The sequence below is a fragment of the Anolis sagrei genome, chromosome X (genome assembly GCF_037176765.1).
Source record: "Anolis sagrei isolate rAnoSag1 chromosome X, rAnoSag1.mat, whole genome shotgun sequence".
NCBI classification, from domain to species: domain Eukaryota; kingdom Metazoa; phylum Chordata; class Lepidosauria; order Squamata; family Dactyloidae; genus Anolis; species Anolis sagrei.
In genome coordinates, this window is record NC_090034.1 from 46,913,888 (window position 1) to 46,929,179 (window position 15,292).

The window sequence follows — 15,292 nt, forward strand, 5'->3', positions numbered from 1 at the left end:
CTCAAAAAGCTTCCATGATAGGATTAACGTAAGTTGGAGATGTGAGGCACAGCATCAATAGTCCAAGGAAAGGCCAGAAATCCCACTGCAGTTAAAATAACTTCTTCCAAACTTCTGAAATCTCTTTCACCAATGTTCCTCAGGCAGCATGGGCACAGACGCCATCCAAATGCTCATTTTTGAGAAACTATACATTTTGAGCAGATTTCAGGCTAGCAAGACAGATGCCAATCTCCAAATAGCATTTCCAAAACACAGAATTCTTTCTGAATTAAAACCGACTAGATTTCCAGCGCCATCTGCCGGGCATAGAAAACTTCCACAAAGTTTATTGGATAGCTTTTAAGTTTTCTCTTCCTCAAAAGGGGATGCCAACATACCAAGAGCCTTTGGAGAAAAGATGGCAAAGTGCTGGAAGGTCTTTCAGGTGCACTTTGATTTGGCATAAAACCTCCCCTGGGTGAAACCTATGCATCTGCAAATGGCTTTATATGAACACACAACATGGCACCAAGCTGTTTTAAAATGCTGATCCTCACCTAAGATCCTGGCCAAGATTATTTTGTGTTGGATGCTGCATTTTGGGCTAAACCTAAACCATTTTCTGTGCAAAATGTGCTTTGGCAGATGCACCAGATTTGGCTTCAATGGCAAATGATCAGGGGGAAAATGTACAAAAACCTATCCTTTCAAACATCTGGAAGGAACTTTCCGAACCTGGTTGTTACACAAGAACAACAAATAAAGTGAAGGGCGACCTCTGAGAGGTGTCGTTTCAAAGAAACTACAACTCACGACACTGTTAGGCAACAAATGCAGACATAGCCATCAGGTAATTCTTTATTTTCAGGAGTCGTCTTCCCTGCTTGAGGCTGACCAACCACAAGGATCCTGGCAGCAAAGATTCCTCCAAAATGCACAAACTTAGTAGAAAGCAGGGCAAGCCATGGACGGATGGAAAGGCGATGGGATCCAAGGTGTGGTGTTGGGGACGTTGGGCCACAGCGTCTGAGTCTACATCCCCGGCATTGCAAAGTACCGAGGTCCGGAAAGGAGAGCTGTCCTATTTGTGGCACCGAGGCTTCTGTCCTTTGCCTCTGGTCTATTGGAGATATTGTGGTGGATGTCCAAAAAGTGGTGGCTGGAGTGTGGGGCTTAAGGGGGGCTGGGAGCCGAGAAGAGGCTCCCAGAGAAGAGCCGCCGCTTCAGCTCAACCCAAAGGAGGGCCTGTTCTTCTTGCGCTCGAGTCATGAAGCCTCGGTTCTCATGGGCGCGCCTGGACAGGTAGGGCAAGACTTCATTGACTGGGCCGTAGGGAACGTATTTGTACACCGGGAACCCGGCTTGCCCTGGAAGGGAGGAGATGTTGGCACCAGTGTTAGTTTGTCATTGCATCAGACCAACAATAAGGAAACTACATAGCTTTGAAGTCAACAAGGCAGAGACAGAGGGCACAGGTTCAGACGGGCAAGAGAAGGAAGGAACAGACTCATGTCTAGGCGCAGTTAGGGAATCACAGCTGGCATGCAACCTATGGGCTGCTTTGGATTCTGTAGACCAAATCCTACCTCCACGCTTGGGCAAAATACAGCCAATGGTATCTTTGGGGCTGTTTTGCTGGTCAAGCCCAACTTCCAGGAGATGATGACCACTGAATTGCAGTGGTACCACAAAAACAGAGGCATTGCTGGATTGAAATACCCATAATCCTCTTTGTATGCTCACTTCTGGGTCTGCTTACCAAGAGGGAAGGTGATCTGGTCGCACATGCCCAGGAGTTGCCCAAAGTAGATCTTGTTCTCTGAGGGATGGATGCCCAAGTCTGCCATCCTGCAGAAGAGATACAAAGGTGCTTATTGGGATCACTTTCCCCAACCATGGCCTTTCCAAAATAAGGCCCCAGAGTCCTACTCCAGCCCCCTTTGCGAGCTTGGGCACCAAGGGGAAGCAGGTTGGCAGTGTGCCTGTACCTGCGAAGAGTGAACTTGACGGTGTCTTTGTTGTGGGAAGCCACCATCACATTGGCCTTCCGGTTGTGTCGGATCTCCTCGAAGATGTAGTCAAGGCATCTTAAAAGAGAAGGGAGGCAAAGGAGGAATTAATCCAAGGTTTCCTTTCTGGTGGCTTTGTCAACTTCCCCTTCTAGATATTATCTATCAGAGCCCCACCTGTGGTACATCTTGCTGGTCTCCTCATAGGTGGCATTGATGGGATCCTCGTAGCCCACGTCGGCTGCCCGGCTCCGTTCCTGCTCCATGTAGGCCCCTCTCACCAACTTGGCCCCGAAGTGCCAACCTTCCCGACGGGAGAGCTCCACGTCCACTGTCACGTTGTCGTAGGCATCCTACACGGGGCAAAAAAGAGGTTGAAAAGGAGATACAGAAACCAAGCAAGTAAGCAATGCGATTCAGTGGCATCATTCTCATACCACTCCTGCCGACGTCAACCCACCTTCAGGTAGCACTGGTAGGTGTTGAAGATGGACGGCTTCTCTTGGTTGAATTTGCGCTGCATTTCCAGGGTTAGACGGCTGATCGCTGGCTGGAAGTAAGTCTGTTCTGCATCCACCATCAGCCTCACGCCCATCTTTACCGCTTTCTGTAAGTCAAGGGAGCAACCATTTTATTTAGGTGCCGTCTTTCCCACAAGAATGAAAACCCAGGGAGGGTTACAGAACAAGAAAAAATGCAGAAAAAAGCATGTCCAGCTAAAACAAAGCAGTCACAATTGAGACCCTTCAATACAACCCTCACCTTGGCCAGGACATCCATACGCTGCAGCATGCGCTTCATCTGCTTCTCTTCTTCTTCAGTGAAGCGAGACAGCAAAGGCTCCAGCTGCCCTGTCTGGATGACGGGAACAGTGAAAAAAGTTAAGAGGTGGGACTACAATAAATGCCTTCCCCTTGGAGGCCCACCTGTGCCCAACCCTCAAAACTTAGCTGTTTATCAAGACCTTTAGGCCTGATGTATCCAAAATATTGCTGCACACAGCTTTTCAATCTGTTTTTAACTCTCTATAATTTATACATCTTTAGCTTGCTGAATTTGTTTTCATGCGATGTATAAACTATCCTGGTACAATAATAGTGTCAGCATTGGACTAGAACTCTGGAGACCAAGGTTCGAATCTCCACTTGGCCAGGGTGATCTTGGGCGACTCACTCCCTCTCAGCCTCTAAAATAACACAACCAATTCACCTTGAAGGCACTCAGCATCGTAAGACCTAGACTAAAACACACACAGGCTAGAAAGTTGGCAGGTGGCGATAAGAGTTCCTCCACCCAAAAGATTGTAAGATGGCTTCCTGGCAGCCTGGTCTTGCCAGCAAACTCCCTGCCTGGGGAATCGAGATAAGAGGTTGGGATTCTTTGCTGCAACCACAATGCACACTTTACAAGTTTGCTATTTACCTTTATGTTGGGGATAAGCAAAAGTTTGGAGATCTCCGTGCGGGTGTCAATCAAGCTGTTCCAGTCCAGCAAATCCACCGTCCTGGGGTCAGGAGAGAAGCAAGCGCGGACAATCAATCCGGGGCTGATTCCAGGAGAGATCCACCAAAGTCGAACTTTTCCCAGCCCGATGCTATTGAAGAGGTTTGGCACCCTGGACTGGGTCTTGAAAGCTTAGATGAAAACTTAAGTAGCAATATGAAACTACCTGGCCTGATAGCAATACTTGAATTTTATATACAATTACCAGAGCATAATCAATAATAATAATAATAATAATAATAACTTTATTTATACCCCGCCCTAAGGGGACTCGGAGCAGCTTACGCCTGGAAGTTTCAGAAAGATTCACACATCTGATTTTTGGGGATTTTTAAAAGTCTAGACTAAAAACATTCAGGGAAATGTAGTTTAGGGCAGGACCTTTTGCATTCTCTGCCACAGGGGGCCTTGTCTTCCCAAACTACATTTCCCAGAATGCTGTGTTCTCAGTCTCCTGCCCAGCCCAGCTAGTTGCTTCCCTTATAGTAACCGGCAAGCAGCCTCGGTCTAGCAATGGCCTCTTTTGTTTTACCAAAGTTGCTTAATGCATTGTTTATATTTAAAATTAAACTGACTTTGGGAGGCTTCTGAATGTTACAGAATCTCAACAAAAATTATTAGTGTTTTGATTCTTCAATGTTTCTGCCCTCTTTTTTGCATGTTTCTTAATAGCAATTAGTTTGCATGAACCTAACGAATTATAAACGACATACGGGACTGACAATAATTTCACACAGTCCTAATACCTACCCAGATCCACCCAATTTCTCGCCCGTGAACCAATGCTGGCTCTCCGCCCGGGTGGCAATACCCATCTTGGCTAGTGCCTCCTGTCAAGGAAAGGAGAAAGCCCAGTCTGAATCCAAGAAGAGTTGAGTTGCTGTTGGGGATGGTGAGACCAGGTTTTCACTATATTTAAAGGAGTCACCTATGGGGCGGAATAGGTTTTTGGACTACAGTTCAGCACCTTGGAGAGCTCCTTGGACATTTAGTGGATTTTATGAACCCACTAACATAGAGGCCACCAGCCACTGCCTGGCAATGGAAGAGTCTAGTTTGCCCACCTGGAGCAGAAGGTTGCCAAGACTCACCTGGAGCTTCTCCACTTCCAGCTTTGTCTCCAGCGCTGCCAAGCCCACTTTGCCCTGCTCGGCTGCCAGCTGGTGGAAGAACCGTCGCCATTTCACCAGCACCTCAGAGAACTGCAACTGGAGAAAGGTAGTGAGTCAATTCATCAATTCACAGAATTGGAAGGGACTCCCCAAAGGCCATCCAATCCAATACCCTTCGGCCATTCAGGAAAAGCACAAAGCCATTACTGCTTTTCCTGCCTGGATCATAATTTTGAACAATTTTAATTCTTTTGTATTTATTCTGGTCTTATGTAGTACTTCCATTAATTAATGACATATCTAAATTTATTTGTAGTGGTACTTTATAAATTTCGTTCTATCCTCTTCTTCACCTTTTCCCAGAAGGGAATTACTTACCTTTGGGCATTCCTGCAACACATGAGAATACTAGCCTTATTTTTTTTCCACAATGCCAACACATTGGACTTAATACTTTTGTCATATACAATAATTGAGGCGGGGGTCCTGTACCATTTTAGTATGATTTTTCTTTCCAATTCTTTATATTTTCCATTATACATGTGGAATCCATTTTTAAAAAAATAGTTCAAAATTGGGGGGCACTGGCACTTTGTTTCTCAAGTGTTTCTAAAGTATACTTAGTGAAAAACTTGTTACTATAATGAGACTAATGAAATTTTGTTACTATTTTGTTAAATTGCACATGCACATTAATGCTATCACTGGGGAAACTTCAGGGGCTCCTTTCTCCCTCATTTTAAAGCTGTTAGAATGAAACTTGCCACGGTGGTAGAACACATTTACCACTGTTATCCCGCCAAATTTCAGAATGCTTCAATTATTGAAAGATTTTTGGGGAATTTTCAAAGTTTTTATAAACAGCATTAAAAAAAAGCTTACAAGAGTGATCTCCTTGAATTTTTATATACAATGCACAAGATAATCAATTCTTCCCAGAAGTTTCAGAAAGATTCACACATCTTCTGATTTTGGGGGATTTTTTAAAAGTTTAGATAAAAACAATTTATCCCACCAAAAAGCGACAACAGCAACCCCCTTGAATGCCTGCCTGCCTTTGTGACACACATCCACAGAAATTCAACTTAGCACATTGATACTTTGACTTACTTTAGTCCTTTTTTTAGTCTAATTATTATTAGACTGACTCTAAACAGCTGGCTGCTGCAGCCCTCACTGGGTCCTTTAGATGCTAAGAATTGCATTCTGGGAAATGTAGTTTGGGGTACGGCCTTTTGCATGCTCTACCACAGGGGCCTCACCTTTCCAAACTACATTTTTAAGTTTGCTGTGTTCTCAAGTCTCCCACCCATTAAGTTTAGGGTTGTCCCGAGTCTTTGCTTATGGCGATGATGGGGCCAAAGAAATAGGATTGGTTTTTAAAGCAATTTATGTTCTCTTGGCTTTACCAAAATCGCTTAATGGTTATACTGAAAATTAAACTGACCTTGGGAGGAATCCGAATGTTACAGAACACTAACGAAAAAGATTGAGGAGTGTTTCAATTTCTAAATTCTCCCTCTTTCCTGCATGTTTCAGATATCACTTCATATGCACAAATTTTACAAATTTGATCCAAAATACAAATTAAAAATAAAAATATGCACAAGCTTAGTCTCCGTATTCATTTTCTTCATCCCCCTCATTAGATTCTGTATTGTTTGATTCATGAATGGGCCTTCTTTCTGTCAGTTACTTTGCATTGTTCTTACTATGTATTCATTATCCTTAATCATCAATTTATATGTATTATTCCTGTCAAACCTTTCTGATTTCTCCATTAAAAAAATACTTCCCCCAATTTATCTTCTTTCTCTGTGTAACGAGGGGGGGGGGGGGGAGAATACGCAAGAGGATAAAATATAAGAAATAGAGAATAAATGGACGTCATATATGGAAGGGGTTCAAAAGTTCACCCTTTTGAACCCCTTCCATATATGCCGCCAACACAATAATCATACAGAAATTAAGAAAATTGTGTGCATGGTTAAAGATAACAGTATAGAGGAAATATGTGGCTGGGGAGACAGGGGATGGGTGGGCAACATGGGTGGTTTTCGTTAATGGTTAGTTTTTAAAAAGGACATATAGCATATAAGACAATTTCGGTAAATAGTTTGTCAAATGGAAATGGAACGTATCACACAACACATGTAGAACTCACCAGGAACTGCGGCCTTCCCAGTGCCGTCAGTTTAATGGCAGAGAACCCATCTTCTGAGCTGCCACCTGTGGAGAACAGATCATGTGTTTGTCCCCCTTGTACTTTGAAACCCGCAAAGCCCAGCAACGAGTCAAGCACAAGGAGGCCAGTGTCTTCCAAGACAGGGACAATACCAATGGAAAGCATGGCCATTGTACTGTCTTATGAAAGGGAGATCAAGCCAAAATGTAAACCTACCTCCGAGTGCAATCTCCAGAACTGGCAAACTCACTTATGGAAGACATGGGGGGTGGGGGTACCATTTCACATTGGCAGTTATAAAGGTTAAGGCGAGCCGTGGTAGCACAGTGGTAAAAGCAGCTAGCTGCTGGAAAGGCTGCTGACTGTAGTGAGTCTGGGTGAGCTCCTGATTGTCATTCCTAGCTTCTGCCTACCTAGCAGTTCGAAAGCATGCAATGCAAGTAGATCAATAGGTACCGCCTTGGCGGGAAAGTTAAAGGGCGCCCCATGCAGACATGCCGGCTAAAAGACTGGAGATGTCTATGGACAGCAGCCTCCTTTGGCATGTAAAATGGAACAAGAGCACCATCCTATGGCCGGAAGTTGAGCATTACCTCCAGACGCTGGAGATGGAATCGTGTATTGTATGTCGCTGTTTGTGTGAAAAAGCACTGAATGTTTGCCTTATATGTGTACTGTAACTTGCTATGAGTCCCTCCGGGGAGATAAAGTGGAATATAAATAAAGTGTATTATTATTTATTACTATTAAGGCACATTTTTGCTGCCAATTGCTCGCATGGTGCACTTTCGAACCCCAAAGTGGGAATGTTTGCACTCCAAAACCTCAGGCTACCTGAAGCCTCGATGCACTTCAAGAAGGTGTCCATGTGCCGGTCGCATTTGGATTCGTCAGCGTAGAAGTAGGTGCGGGCACTGATGACGCCATCCCGCCGGTCGCCAAACTTGCGGTGGACACTGTAGCGCTTCTCCCGCTGCTCTGTAAATGGCAGAAAAGGCCAGAGGTGAGAGAAGCCAGGCAGAACCTCCAAGAAGCCCTGGCAAACTTTGCCTCTTCTCAAATGCCCACCCTGGCCAGGTAAGACAAACTGGTACAACGCTGCAGACATTTTCTTTGTATGACACTGGACTGCTTATTGCTGAGGGGTCACTCTCTTAAATAAGACAGGAGTCGAGAGGGTGACACAAAAACACACAAATATACAGCAGGATGGTGAGCGCCAATACTTACTGCCAGTTTCCTTCTCAAACGCAGAGGTGCAGGAGCTGAAAAGAAAGAAAGAAAAAAAACAAGCCTTAGTCCCTTCTGTTAGTCAACTACTCCAGTTCAGTCAATCTGGAGCAAGAGCAAGTAGCAGGGAGTTCCACATCTTTCTTTTGGTTGGAGATGTTGAATAAATTCCCAAGAGTTCAGAAGTCTTGGAGTTTTTTTTAAAGAGTGTGTTTGTTGGTAAATACACACACACACACACCCCATATTTTAAATATATAAAAAAATTGGGGATGCAAAATGTACAATATGTATCTAGGTGTGGCACCAAGTACCACATTTGCTCTATTCAAATGGCAGTTGAGCCAACTGTCTCAGGCACAGGTCAGTGCTAGTGGAGCATTCCATTTGCTCTGGGTTGTAGTCCAAACTTTAAACAACCCAGCTACCCTACACAAGCCTCTGAATACAGTCAAAACACCCTGTATTTCAAGAAGAGTGTAGGAGATGCTTTTTAAAGGCTGTTCTGGGGATGGGTTGCTGTAGTTTTTCGGGTTGTATGGCCATGTTCCAGAAGCATTCTCTCCTGACATTTCTCCTGCATCTATGGCAGGAGTCCTCAGAGGATGCCTGCCATAGATGCAGGCAAAACGTCAGGAGAGAATGCATCTGGAACATAGCCATACAGCCCAAAAAACTTACAGCAACCCAGTGATTCCGCCTAGGAAAGCCTTCGACAACACAGTGTTCTAGGGATGCTGCCAATGCTCCCAGAAGTTGTATTGACAGAGCTTGTGGGGGAGTTCATTTTACCCAAGGAAAACTAGACCTCCCGCTAGGTATAAACACAAACAGCTGCTCCATCATCGTGGCTTAATATTAGGTTCCTTGGATGTCAGTAAGAGGGCACTGGAGGGGAGTTGGTAACCTGAGAATGGTTCAGTGCTAGCCAGGACATCTTGTGCCCTGGGACGGAGGCGTCTGTGTTTGTTTACCTGGGTGAGAAGAAGGCGCAAAACTGGGTATCAATTGTATCCTTTTTCAAGGTTGCAAGTCACTTTGGGGATTGGTGCCCAATAGCATACATGAATACAATAACCATCTGCACACACTTTTCAGCTACCTGGCCAAATAAGTTTGCCCAAGCCCTGGGTGAAAAAGGAAGGAAACCATAGCAGTGGCTGTCGCTCTGATAAGGCCCCTTTTGGGGGGATGCCAGGGCTTTTGGCCACCATCCCACTTGCATAAGAGCAGAAGGGGCAGCAGTGCCTTCAGCCAATGAGGCCGCAGGGGCGTCTGTTCTCACCCTTTCCTTTTCTTTGGCAAGACGGAGAGCGCACATTGTGTACTCAGCAAAGAATAATCCGCCATGTGACGTAAGGCAAGGGAGCTCCTCCTGGGACGGAGGAGTAAATAAAACAAAACAGCCAATTAGGTTGGCACTAAGGGCAAGGCACTTGTGGTCCCTTCCAGATTTCCCAAAAGCAGCAAATTGCTTCTGATGAAAAACTCTGGGATTGGCAAATCCCCTTTCAAATCGCACTCAACCCCACTGGATGAAAGGATAGCGTAGTGGCTTGGATAGACAATGATTTGGGTTCAAACTCCCTTCCGGTCAATCTTGGATGTGCCCTGGACAAGTGACACTCTCTCAGTCTCAGGAGAAGGGCAATGGCAACAGTGTATTGAAATTTATCTGGCCAGAAACAACCCCAGGAGAGAGTCAGCTTAAAGCAGAGCTGGATGGTGGAGACACACAACACCTCCTACCAATGCCTCCCCTGTATTTTGCAACACTACTTTTTTATACTTCGAAGTAGACTCATGGCAACTTTTTTGCCTTCTGCACAACCCTGGAAAGTCAGTGATGGTGAAGTTAAATACTCCTACCTAGCTAGGACCTTTGCTGTGCACTCTAAGGACTTCTGCAACCAGCTTGGAGCTCTCACTTCTCATTTTCTGAAGGCAGGAAGAATGACGTGGCTTTCCTACCCGAAAGACACATGAAACCGAAGTGGCCCTATCAAGTGCATTTTGGAGGAGGCCAAAGGCTTAGAAACCCAGGAGGCTTCCGTCTATTCGGGACCCCCCCCCCGGGGGGGGGGGGGGAGGGTGTCGCAAGGGGGTTTCAGAGGGGTCACCAAAGACCATCAGAAAACACATATTTCTGATGGTCTTAGGAACCCCTTTAGCATAGTCTTTTTGGTTCACAGTGCTCTCCGGGTGTAGGTGAACTATATCTCCCCTTAATCATTGTAAATTCATCCCAAATCCCTCCAGCATTTTCTGTTGGTTATGAGGATTCTGTGTGGGGAGTTTAGCCCAATTTTATCATCAGTGGGGTTCAGAATGCTCTTTGACTGTAGGTGAACTACAAATCCCAGCAGCTACAACTTCCAAATGTCAAGGTTTATTTCCCCCAAACTCCACCAATGTTCCCATTTGGGCATATTGAATATTTGTGCCAAGTTTGGTACAGATCCATCACTGTTTGAGTCTACAGCGGTCTTTGGATGTAGGTGAACTACAACTCTCAAACTCAAGGTCAATGCCCACCAAACCCTTCTGGTATTTTTGTTGGTTATGGGAGTTCTGTGTGGGGAGTTTGGTTCAATCCCATCGTTGGTAGAGTTCAGAATGCTCTTTGATTGCAGGTTAACTATAAACCCCATCAACTACAACTCCCAAATGACAAAATCAATCCCCCTCAACCCCAATAGTATTCAAATTTGGGCTTATGGGGTATTTGTGCCAAATTTGTTCCAGTAAATGAAAGTACTCCCTTCATATCAAATATTTACATTACGATTCATAACAGTAGCCAAATTACAGTTATGAAGTAGCAACAAAAACAATTGTACAGTTGGGTGTCACCACAACATGAGGAACTGTATTAAGGGGTTGCGACATTAAGAAAGTTGAGAAACACTGATCTAGCCCTTGCCAAATGTGGTATGATAACATTCTAATTTGGGCATTTAGCCACTCACCCTCGGAATCGTAAGCTAGATTTTCTCTTTCCCATATCCTTAGGGTATGTCCCATTATAATAGCTAGTTTAAAACTCTCCAGTAAACACCTCTCTCTCGTTTCATTAGGCACCCAAAGCAAAGAGGCCCCAGGGAAATTGGCCAGTGGATGCCCCGCTGCCATGTCAAGCCTTCCAACCAAGAAGCCAACGCCCAAGAAAGGGCAAGGGGTGAACTCAGCGCTTTGGCATTTTGGTTGAGCACTCAAAACATTCCCCTGCACGTTGACCCGTCTGGGCAAAACAGTCCCCAAACCGGTCCTAGGAAGTGGTTCTGACTTGCTCTGAGCCAGGAAAGTGATGAGGTAACAACCCTCTCCAGCCTCATTCCATTCATCACAAGTTGTTCTGGAGGGGAAAGAAGGGCTCGGCTAGAGCAGCTGACACTCCTCTTGCTGAAACTCTATTCCTGGTAAGGGATTACATAACAAACCACAACCCGTCTCCTCGCCCAGATCATGCTCCCTGCCAAAGCCATGCAGCATGCTCAAGGTGGAAAGGGCTTCTACTGAGAGGTGCTGATCGGCGGGCACCTTTTATGCCGGACAGAAACCAACACCTTGAGAAAACCTTCCTTCCCAAGTGGCCAGGTATCCATCCCCCTTGGCTTCTAAAACTGGATGCTTTGGGATGTCAAGCCCACAACTATCAAACCCTAGGCATTGGGGAACTTCAGCTCCCAGAATCCCCAGCCAAGGAGACCCCAAATGCAAGGAGGGGCAGAGTTTGGAACCCACCAGGTTAGTTTAGGGAGGCTAAAATGGCTGTTTGGACGTCAAACAATCAAACTTTGCTCCTCTGGGTGCTTGGGACTGTGGTGCCCAGAATCCGCAACTAAAGACTCACCTGGAGTCAGAAATCCTAAATGCTTGAGACTACAGGAAAGGAGATTCCACCTGAACATCAGGAAGAACTTCCTTACAGTATGAGCTGTTCAACAGTGGAACTCTCTGCCTTGGAGTCTAGGGGAAGCTCCTTCCTTGGAAACTTTTAAACAGAGGCTGGATGGCCATCTGTCAGGGGTACTTTGATTGTGCTTTTCCTGCATGGCAATTGAGGTTGGACTAGATGGCCCATGGGGTCTCTCTTCTAACTCTATGATTCTATGAGAGCCATTGTGTTAAACAGTCCAGGGAGACCCTGCCATGGGATTTTGGAGGTATATTCTCAAAAAATGGATGACTTTGGATGTTGAAGACAATAGCTTTCAACATTCCAGGCACTTGGGACTTCAGCTTCCAGAATCCCCAACCAAGGAAACCCCCAATGCCCAGAAGGTCAAAGTTTGAGAGCTACAGCGATAAGCACTATCATGAGGCCTTGTAATGGATTTTGGAGGTTTGTTCTAAAAAAATAACCCAGTTCCCAGAATCCCCAGCCAAGGAGACTCTGGTGGTCTGGAGCAGCAGAGTCTGAGAACCAGCGGGTGCCAACTCTGCTGGCCCTAGCAGCTTCCAGCATTAACTTGGCCTCCATTTGGGGTCTAACCAAGGCTGGCACGGGTATGTATGGGACACCATGAGCTATGGAGACATTCCTGCTGGCCCTGGCGCTACTCACTCGAGTTCCTTCTCCTCGGCCTCCTTGGTGGTGAGGTCCTCCTCCACGCTGTAGTCTAGGACGGAGCCCACACCGAAGGCCCGGTTGTGCTGGATGAGTGGCCGGATGGCTTCCTGGTCCTCACCGGCCACAAACTGCCCGTAGAAGGTCATCTTCATCAGCTTTTCAAAGAGGTCCCGGCCCAAGATCTTCTGGCTGAGCTGCATCAGCTGCGGAGAAGCAAAAGCAGAAATGCTTGGGACATCCGCTCCATTGAGAGGCTCGCAATATACTATGTAACAAGATTTTTGTTCCTGGGTTACACATGGCATTTCCTAATTAGTTCTACCAGAAATAGATGGAAAAAGTTTATTACACTGCCAAAAACTTGGTTTTTGCGAGCGGGACATCCTGCAGCACATTTTATTGTTATATTATATTAATATTTATTCTTATATTATAATCATAACCATATTTTTATACTAGCTTGGGGACTGGCCGTGCCCGGGTTATTTGAAAAAGGCATGGTTTGTTTTGAGGTGTGAGGTAATAAAACTGAGTCATCTGTAATGCTATTTATTAGAAAAATGACAGTGTTTGGTTTTGTTTTGTATGAATCCTCCCATTAGAAAATGCAAAAGGATGTGGGTGAACTACAATTCCCAAAACTGTAGGTCAATCCTCCCCAAAACAGGTCTGTATACACAGTCGGCCATGTTGCATCTGTGTGCCAAGTTTGGTCCAGATCAGATGTTAAATGGGTTCAGCGCCCACTCTTTGTGGGGGTCGCAGTGGTCTCTGGAAGTGAGTGAAGGTACTGCAAATCCCACCATCAGTGGCAAGTGTGGTCCAGGATCCATCGTTGGTTGGGTTCACAGTGATCTCTGGTGAACTACAACTCCTATAAATCAAGATCAGTTCCCCCTACAGAACCCTGGGAAACTCCAAATCCCAGGGTTTTGTAGTATGACATTGCGGTTCAAGGGCTGCCAGACTGGACCAACTCTTCAATGGAGAGGCTCAGTTTGGTACAGAAGGCTCAAGGGCTTAGAGGGGGGAAACTACAAATCCCAGAGTTGTGTAGTATGGCACCTCTGCAGGTCAAGGGCTGCCAAACTGGACAAACTCTTCAATGGAGAGACTCCGTTTGGTACAGATGTCTCAAGGGCTTGAGGGGGAAAACTACAAATCCCAGGGTTGCGTAATATGATGCCAATTCAATTCAAAGGCTGCCAAACTGGACTGACTCTACAATGGAGAGGCTTAGTTTGGTACAGATGTCTCAAGGCTTGAAGGGGAAAACTACAAATCCCAGGGTTGCGTAATATGACGCCACTGCGGGTCAAGGGCTGCCAAACTGGACCAGCTTTTCAATGGAGAGGCTCAGTTTGATACAGATGGCTCAAGGGCTTGAAGGGGGGAAACTACACATCCCAGGGTCCTGTAGTATGACACTGCGGTTCAAGGGCTGCCAAACTGGACCAACTCTTCAATGGAGAGGCTCAGTTTGGTACAGTTTGCCCAAGGACTTGGAGGGGGAAAACTACAAATCCCAGGGATTCGTAGTATGATGTCACTGCAATTCAAAGGCTGCCAAACTGGACCGACTCTACAAGGGAGAGGCTCAGTTTGATACAGATGTCTCAAGAGCTTGAGGGGGAAAACTACAAATCCCAGGGTTGCGTAATATGACGCCACTGCAGGTCAAGGGCTGCCAAACTGGACCAACTCTTCAATGGAGAGGCTCAGTTTGGTACAGATGTCACAAGGGCTTGGAGGGGGAAAACTACAAATCCCAGGGATTCATAATATAATGTCACTGCAGTTCAAGGGCTGCCAAACTAGACCAACTCTTCAATGGAGAGGCTCAGTTTGGTACAGATGGCTCAAGGGCTTGGAGGGGGAAAACTACAGATCCCAGGGTTGCGTAGTATGACATCACTGCAGTTCAAGGGCTGCCAAACTTTGCCAACTCTTCAATGGAGAAGCTCAGTTTGGTACAGATTGCCCATGGGCTTGGAGGGGGAAAACTACAGATCCCATGATCAGTTTGGTACAGATAACTTAAGCCAATACAAAACTACAACTCTCAGAGTTCACAGTCATGAGCCAGGGCAGTACATTCTGAATCCGTTCGACAGCGGGATAGAAGCGCGACAACTGCCCCGTGCGGACGCTCTCACCTGGTTGGCGTTCTCGACTAAGGGCCCGAAGGAGCAGAGGCCCAAGACCAAGAGGCCCCGGGCTAATTCGGCGCTGCTTTTGCTCCTGAAAGCCTCTTGGGCGTCTTCGAAGTCCACGGGCGGCGGCGGAGGCCGAGGCGAAGGCGGCTGCCGGAGCCGAGCTTCGGTCTCGGGGGCCGCGACGGGGGTCGAAGCCGAGGGGGGATCCGGGCGGGGCTCCGGGGCGGCGGCTGCCGTCGAAGCCAAGCGCCCGCGGCTCCGGAGAGCGGTTCTCAACGACAAAGCGGCGGCAGCAGCACAGCCCCGCCCGCAGCCCGCCATGGTCAGAACGGAAAAGAGTCTGTCAACGCGCTGGGGCCGCCTTTAAATAGGCGCGCGCCGCGCCCCCTTCCGCCCACGCCGCGCTGATTGGGCCAACCGAGACACACCTCCCTTGCGGGCCAGCCTCAGTGGCAAACTCAACTGCCATTCTCGCTTTCCTTGGGCGGAAAGGCCACGCCCACCGCCGTATCCTTTGGAAAAGGCGCGCCAAGCATCCCTAA

General features: G+C 46.7%; 1 protein-coding gene across 1 annotated transcript; it reads right to left on the reverse strand.

Annotated features, from left to right (window-relative positions):
* Positions 1–802: 802 nt before the first annotated feature.
* PRODH (proline dehydrogenase 1) lies at positions 803–15,085 on the reverse strand. Its single transcript, XM_060785346.2, has 14 exons — positions 14,751–15,085; positions 12,589–12,797; positions 8,022–8,056; positions 7,626–7,769; positions 6,771–6,835; positions 4,586–4,702; positions 4,245–4,324; positions 3,414–3,495; positions 2,754–2,846; positions 2,452–2,598; positions 2,169–2,344; positions 1,971–2,069; positions 1,742–1,830; positions 803–1,349 (listed from the first exon to the last, which is right to left on the reverse strand). The coding sequence occupies exons 1-14, from the start codon at positions 15,069–15,071 to the stop codon at positions 1,156–1,158; spliced, it is 1,851 nt and encodes a 616-aa protein (XP_060641329.2). The 5' UTR covers positions 15,072–15,085; the 3' UTR covers positions 803–1,155.
* Positions 15,086–15,292: the final 207 nt, after the last annotated feature.

What these genes read in the sequence shown, in the direction of transcription:
- PRODH (XM_060785346.2), bottom strand. Translation starts at nt 15,071, where the DNA reads ATGGCGGGCTGCGGGCGGGGCTGTGCTGCTGCCGCCGCTTTGTCGTTG. An exon ending in TGGGAAGGCCGCAGTTCCTG is followed by an intron (nt 4,703 to 6,770) that starts GTGAGTTCTACA and finishes ACCTTTCTCCAG; the next exon opens with TTGCAGTTCTCTGAGGTGCT. An exon ending in GTCAAGTTCACTCTTCGCAG is followed by an intron (nt 1,831 to 1,970) that starts GTACAGGCACAC and finishes TCTCTTCTGCAG; the next exon opens with GATGGCAGACTTGGGCATCC.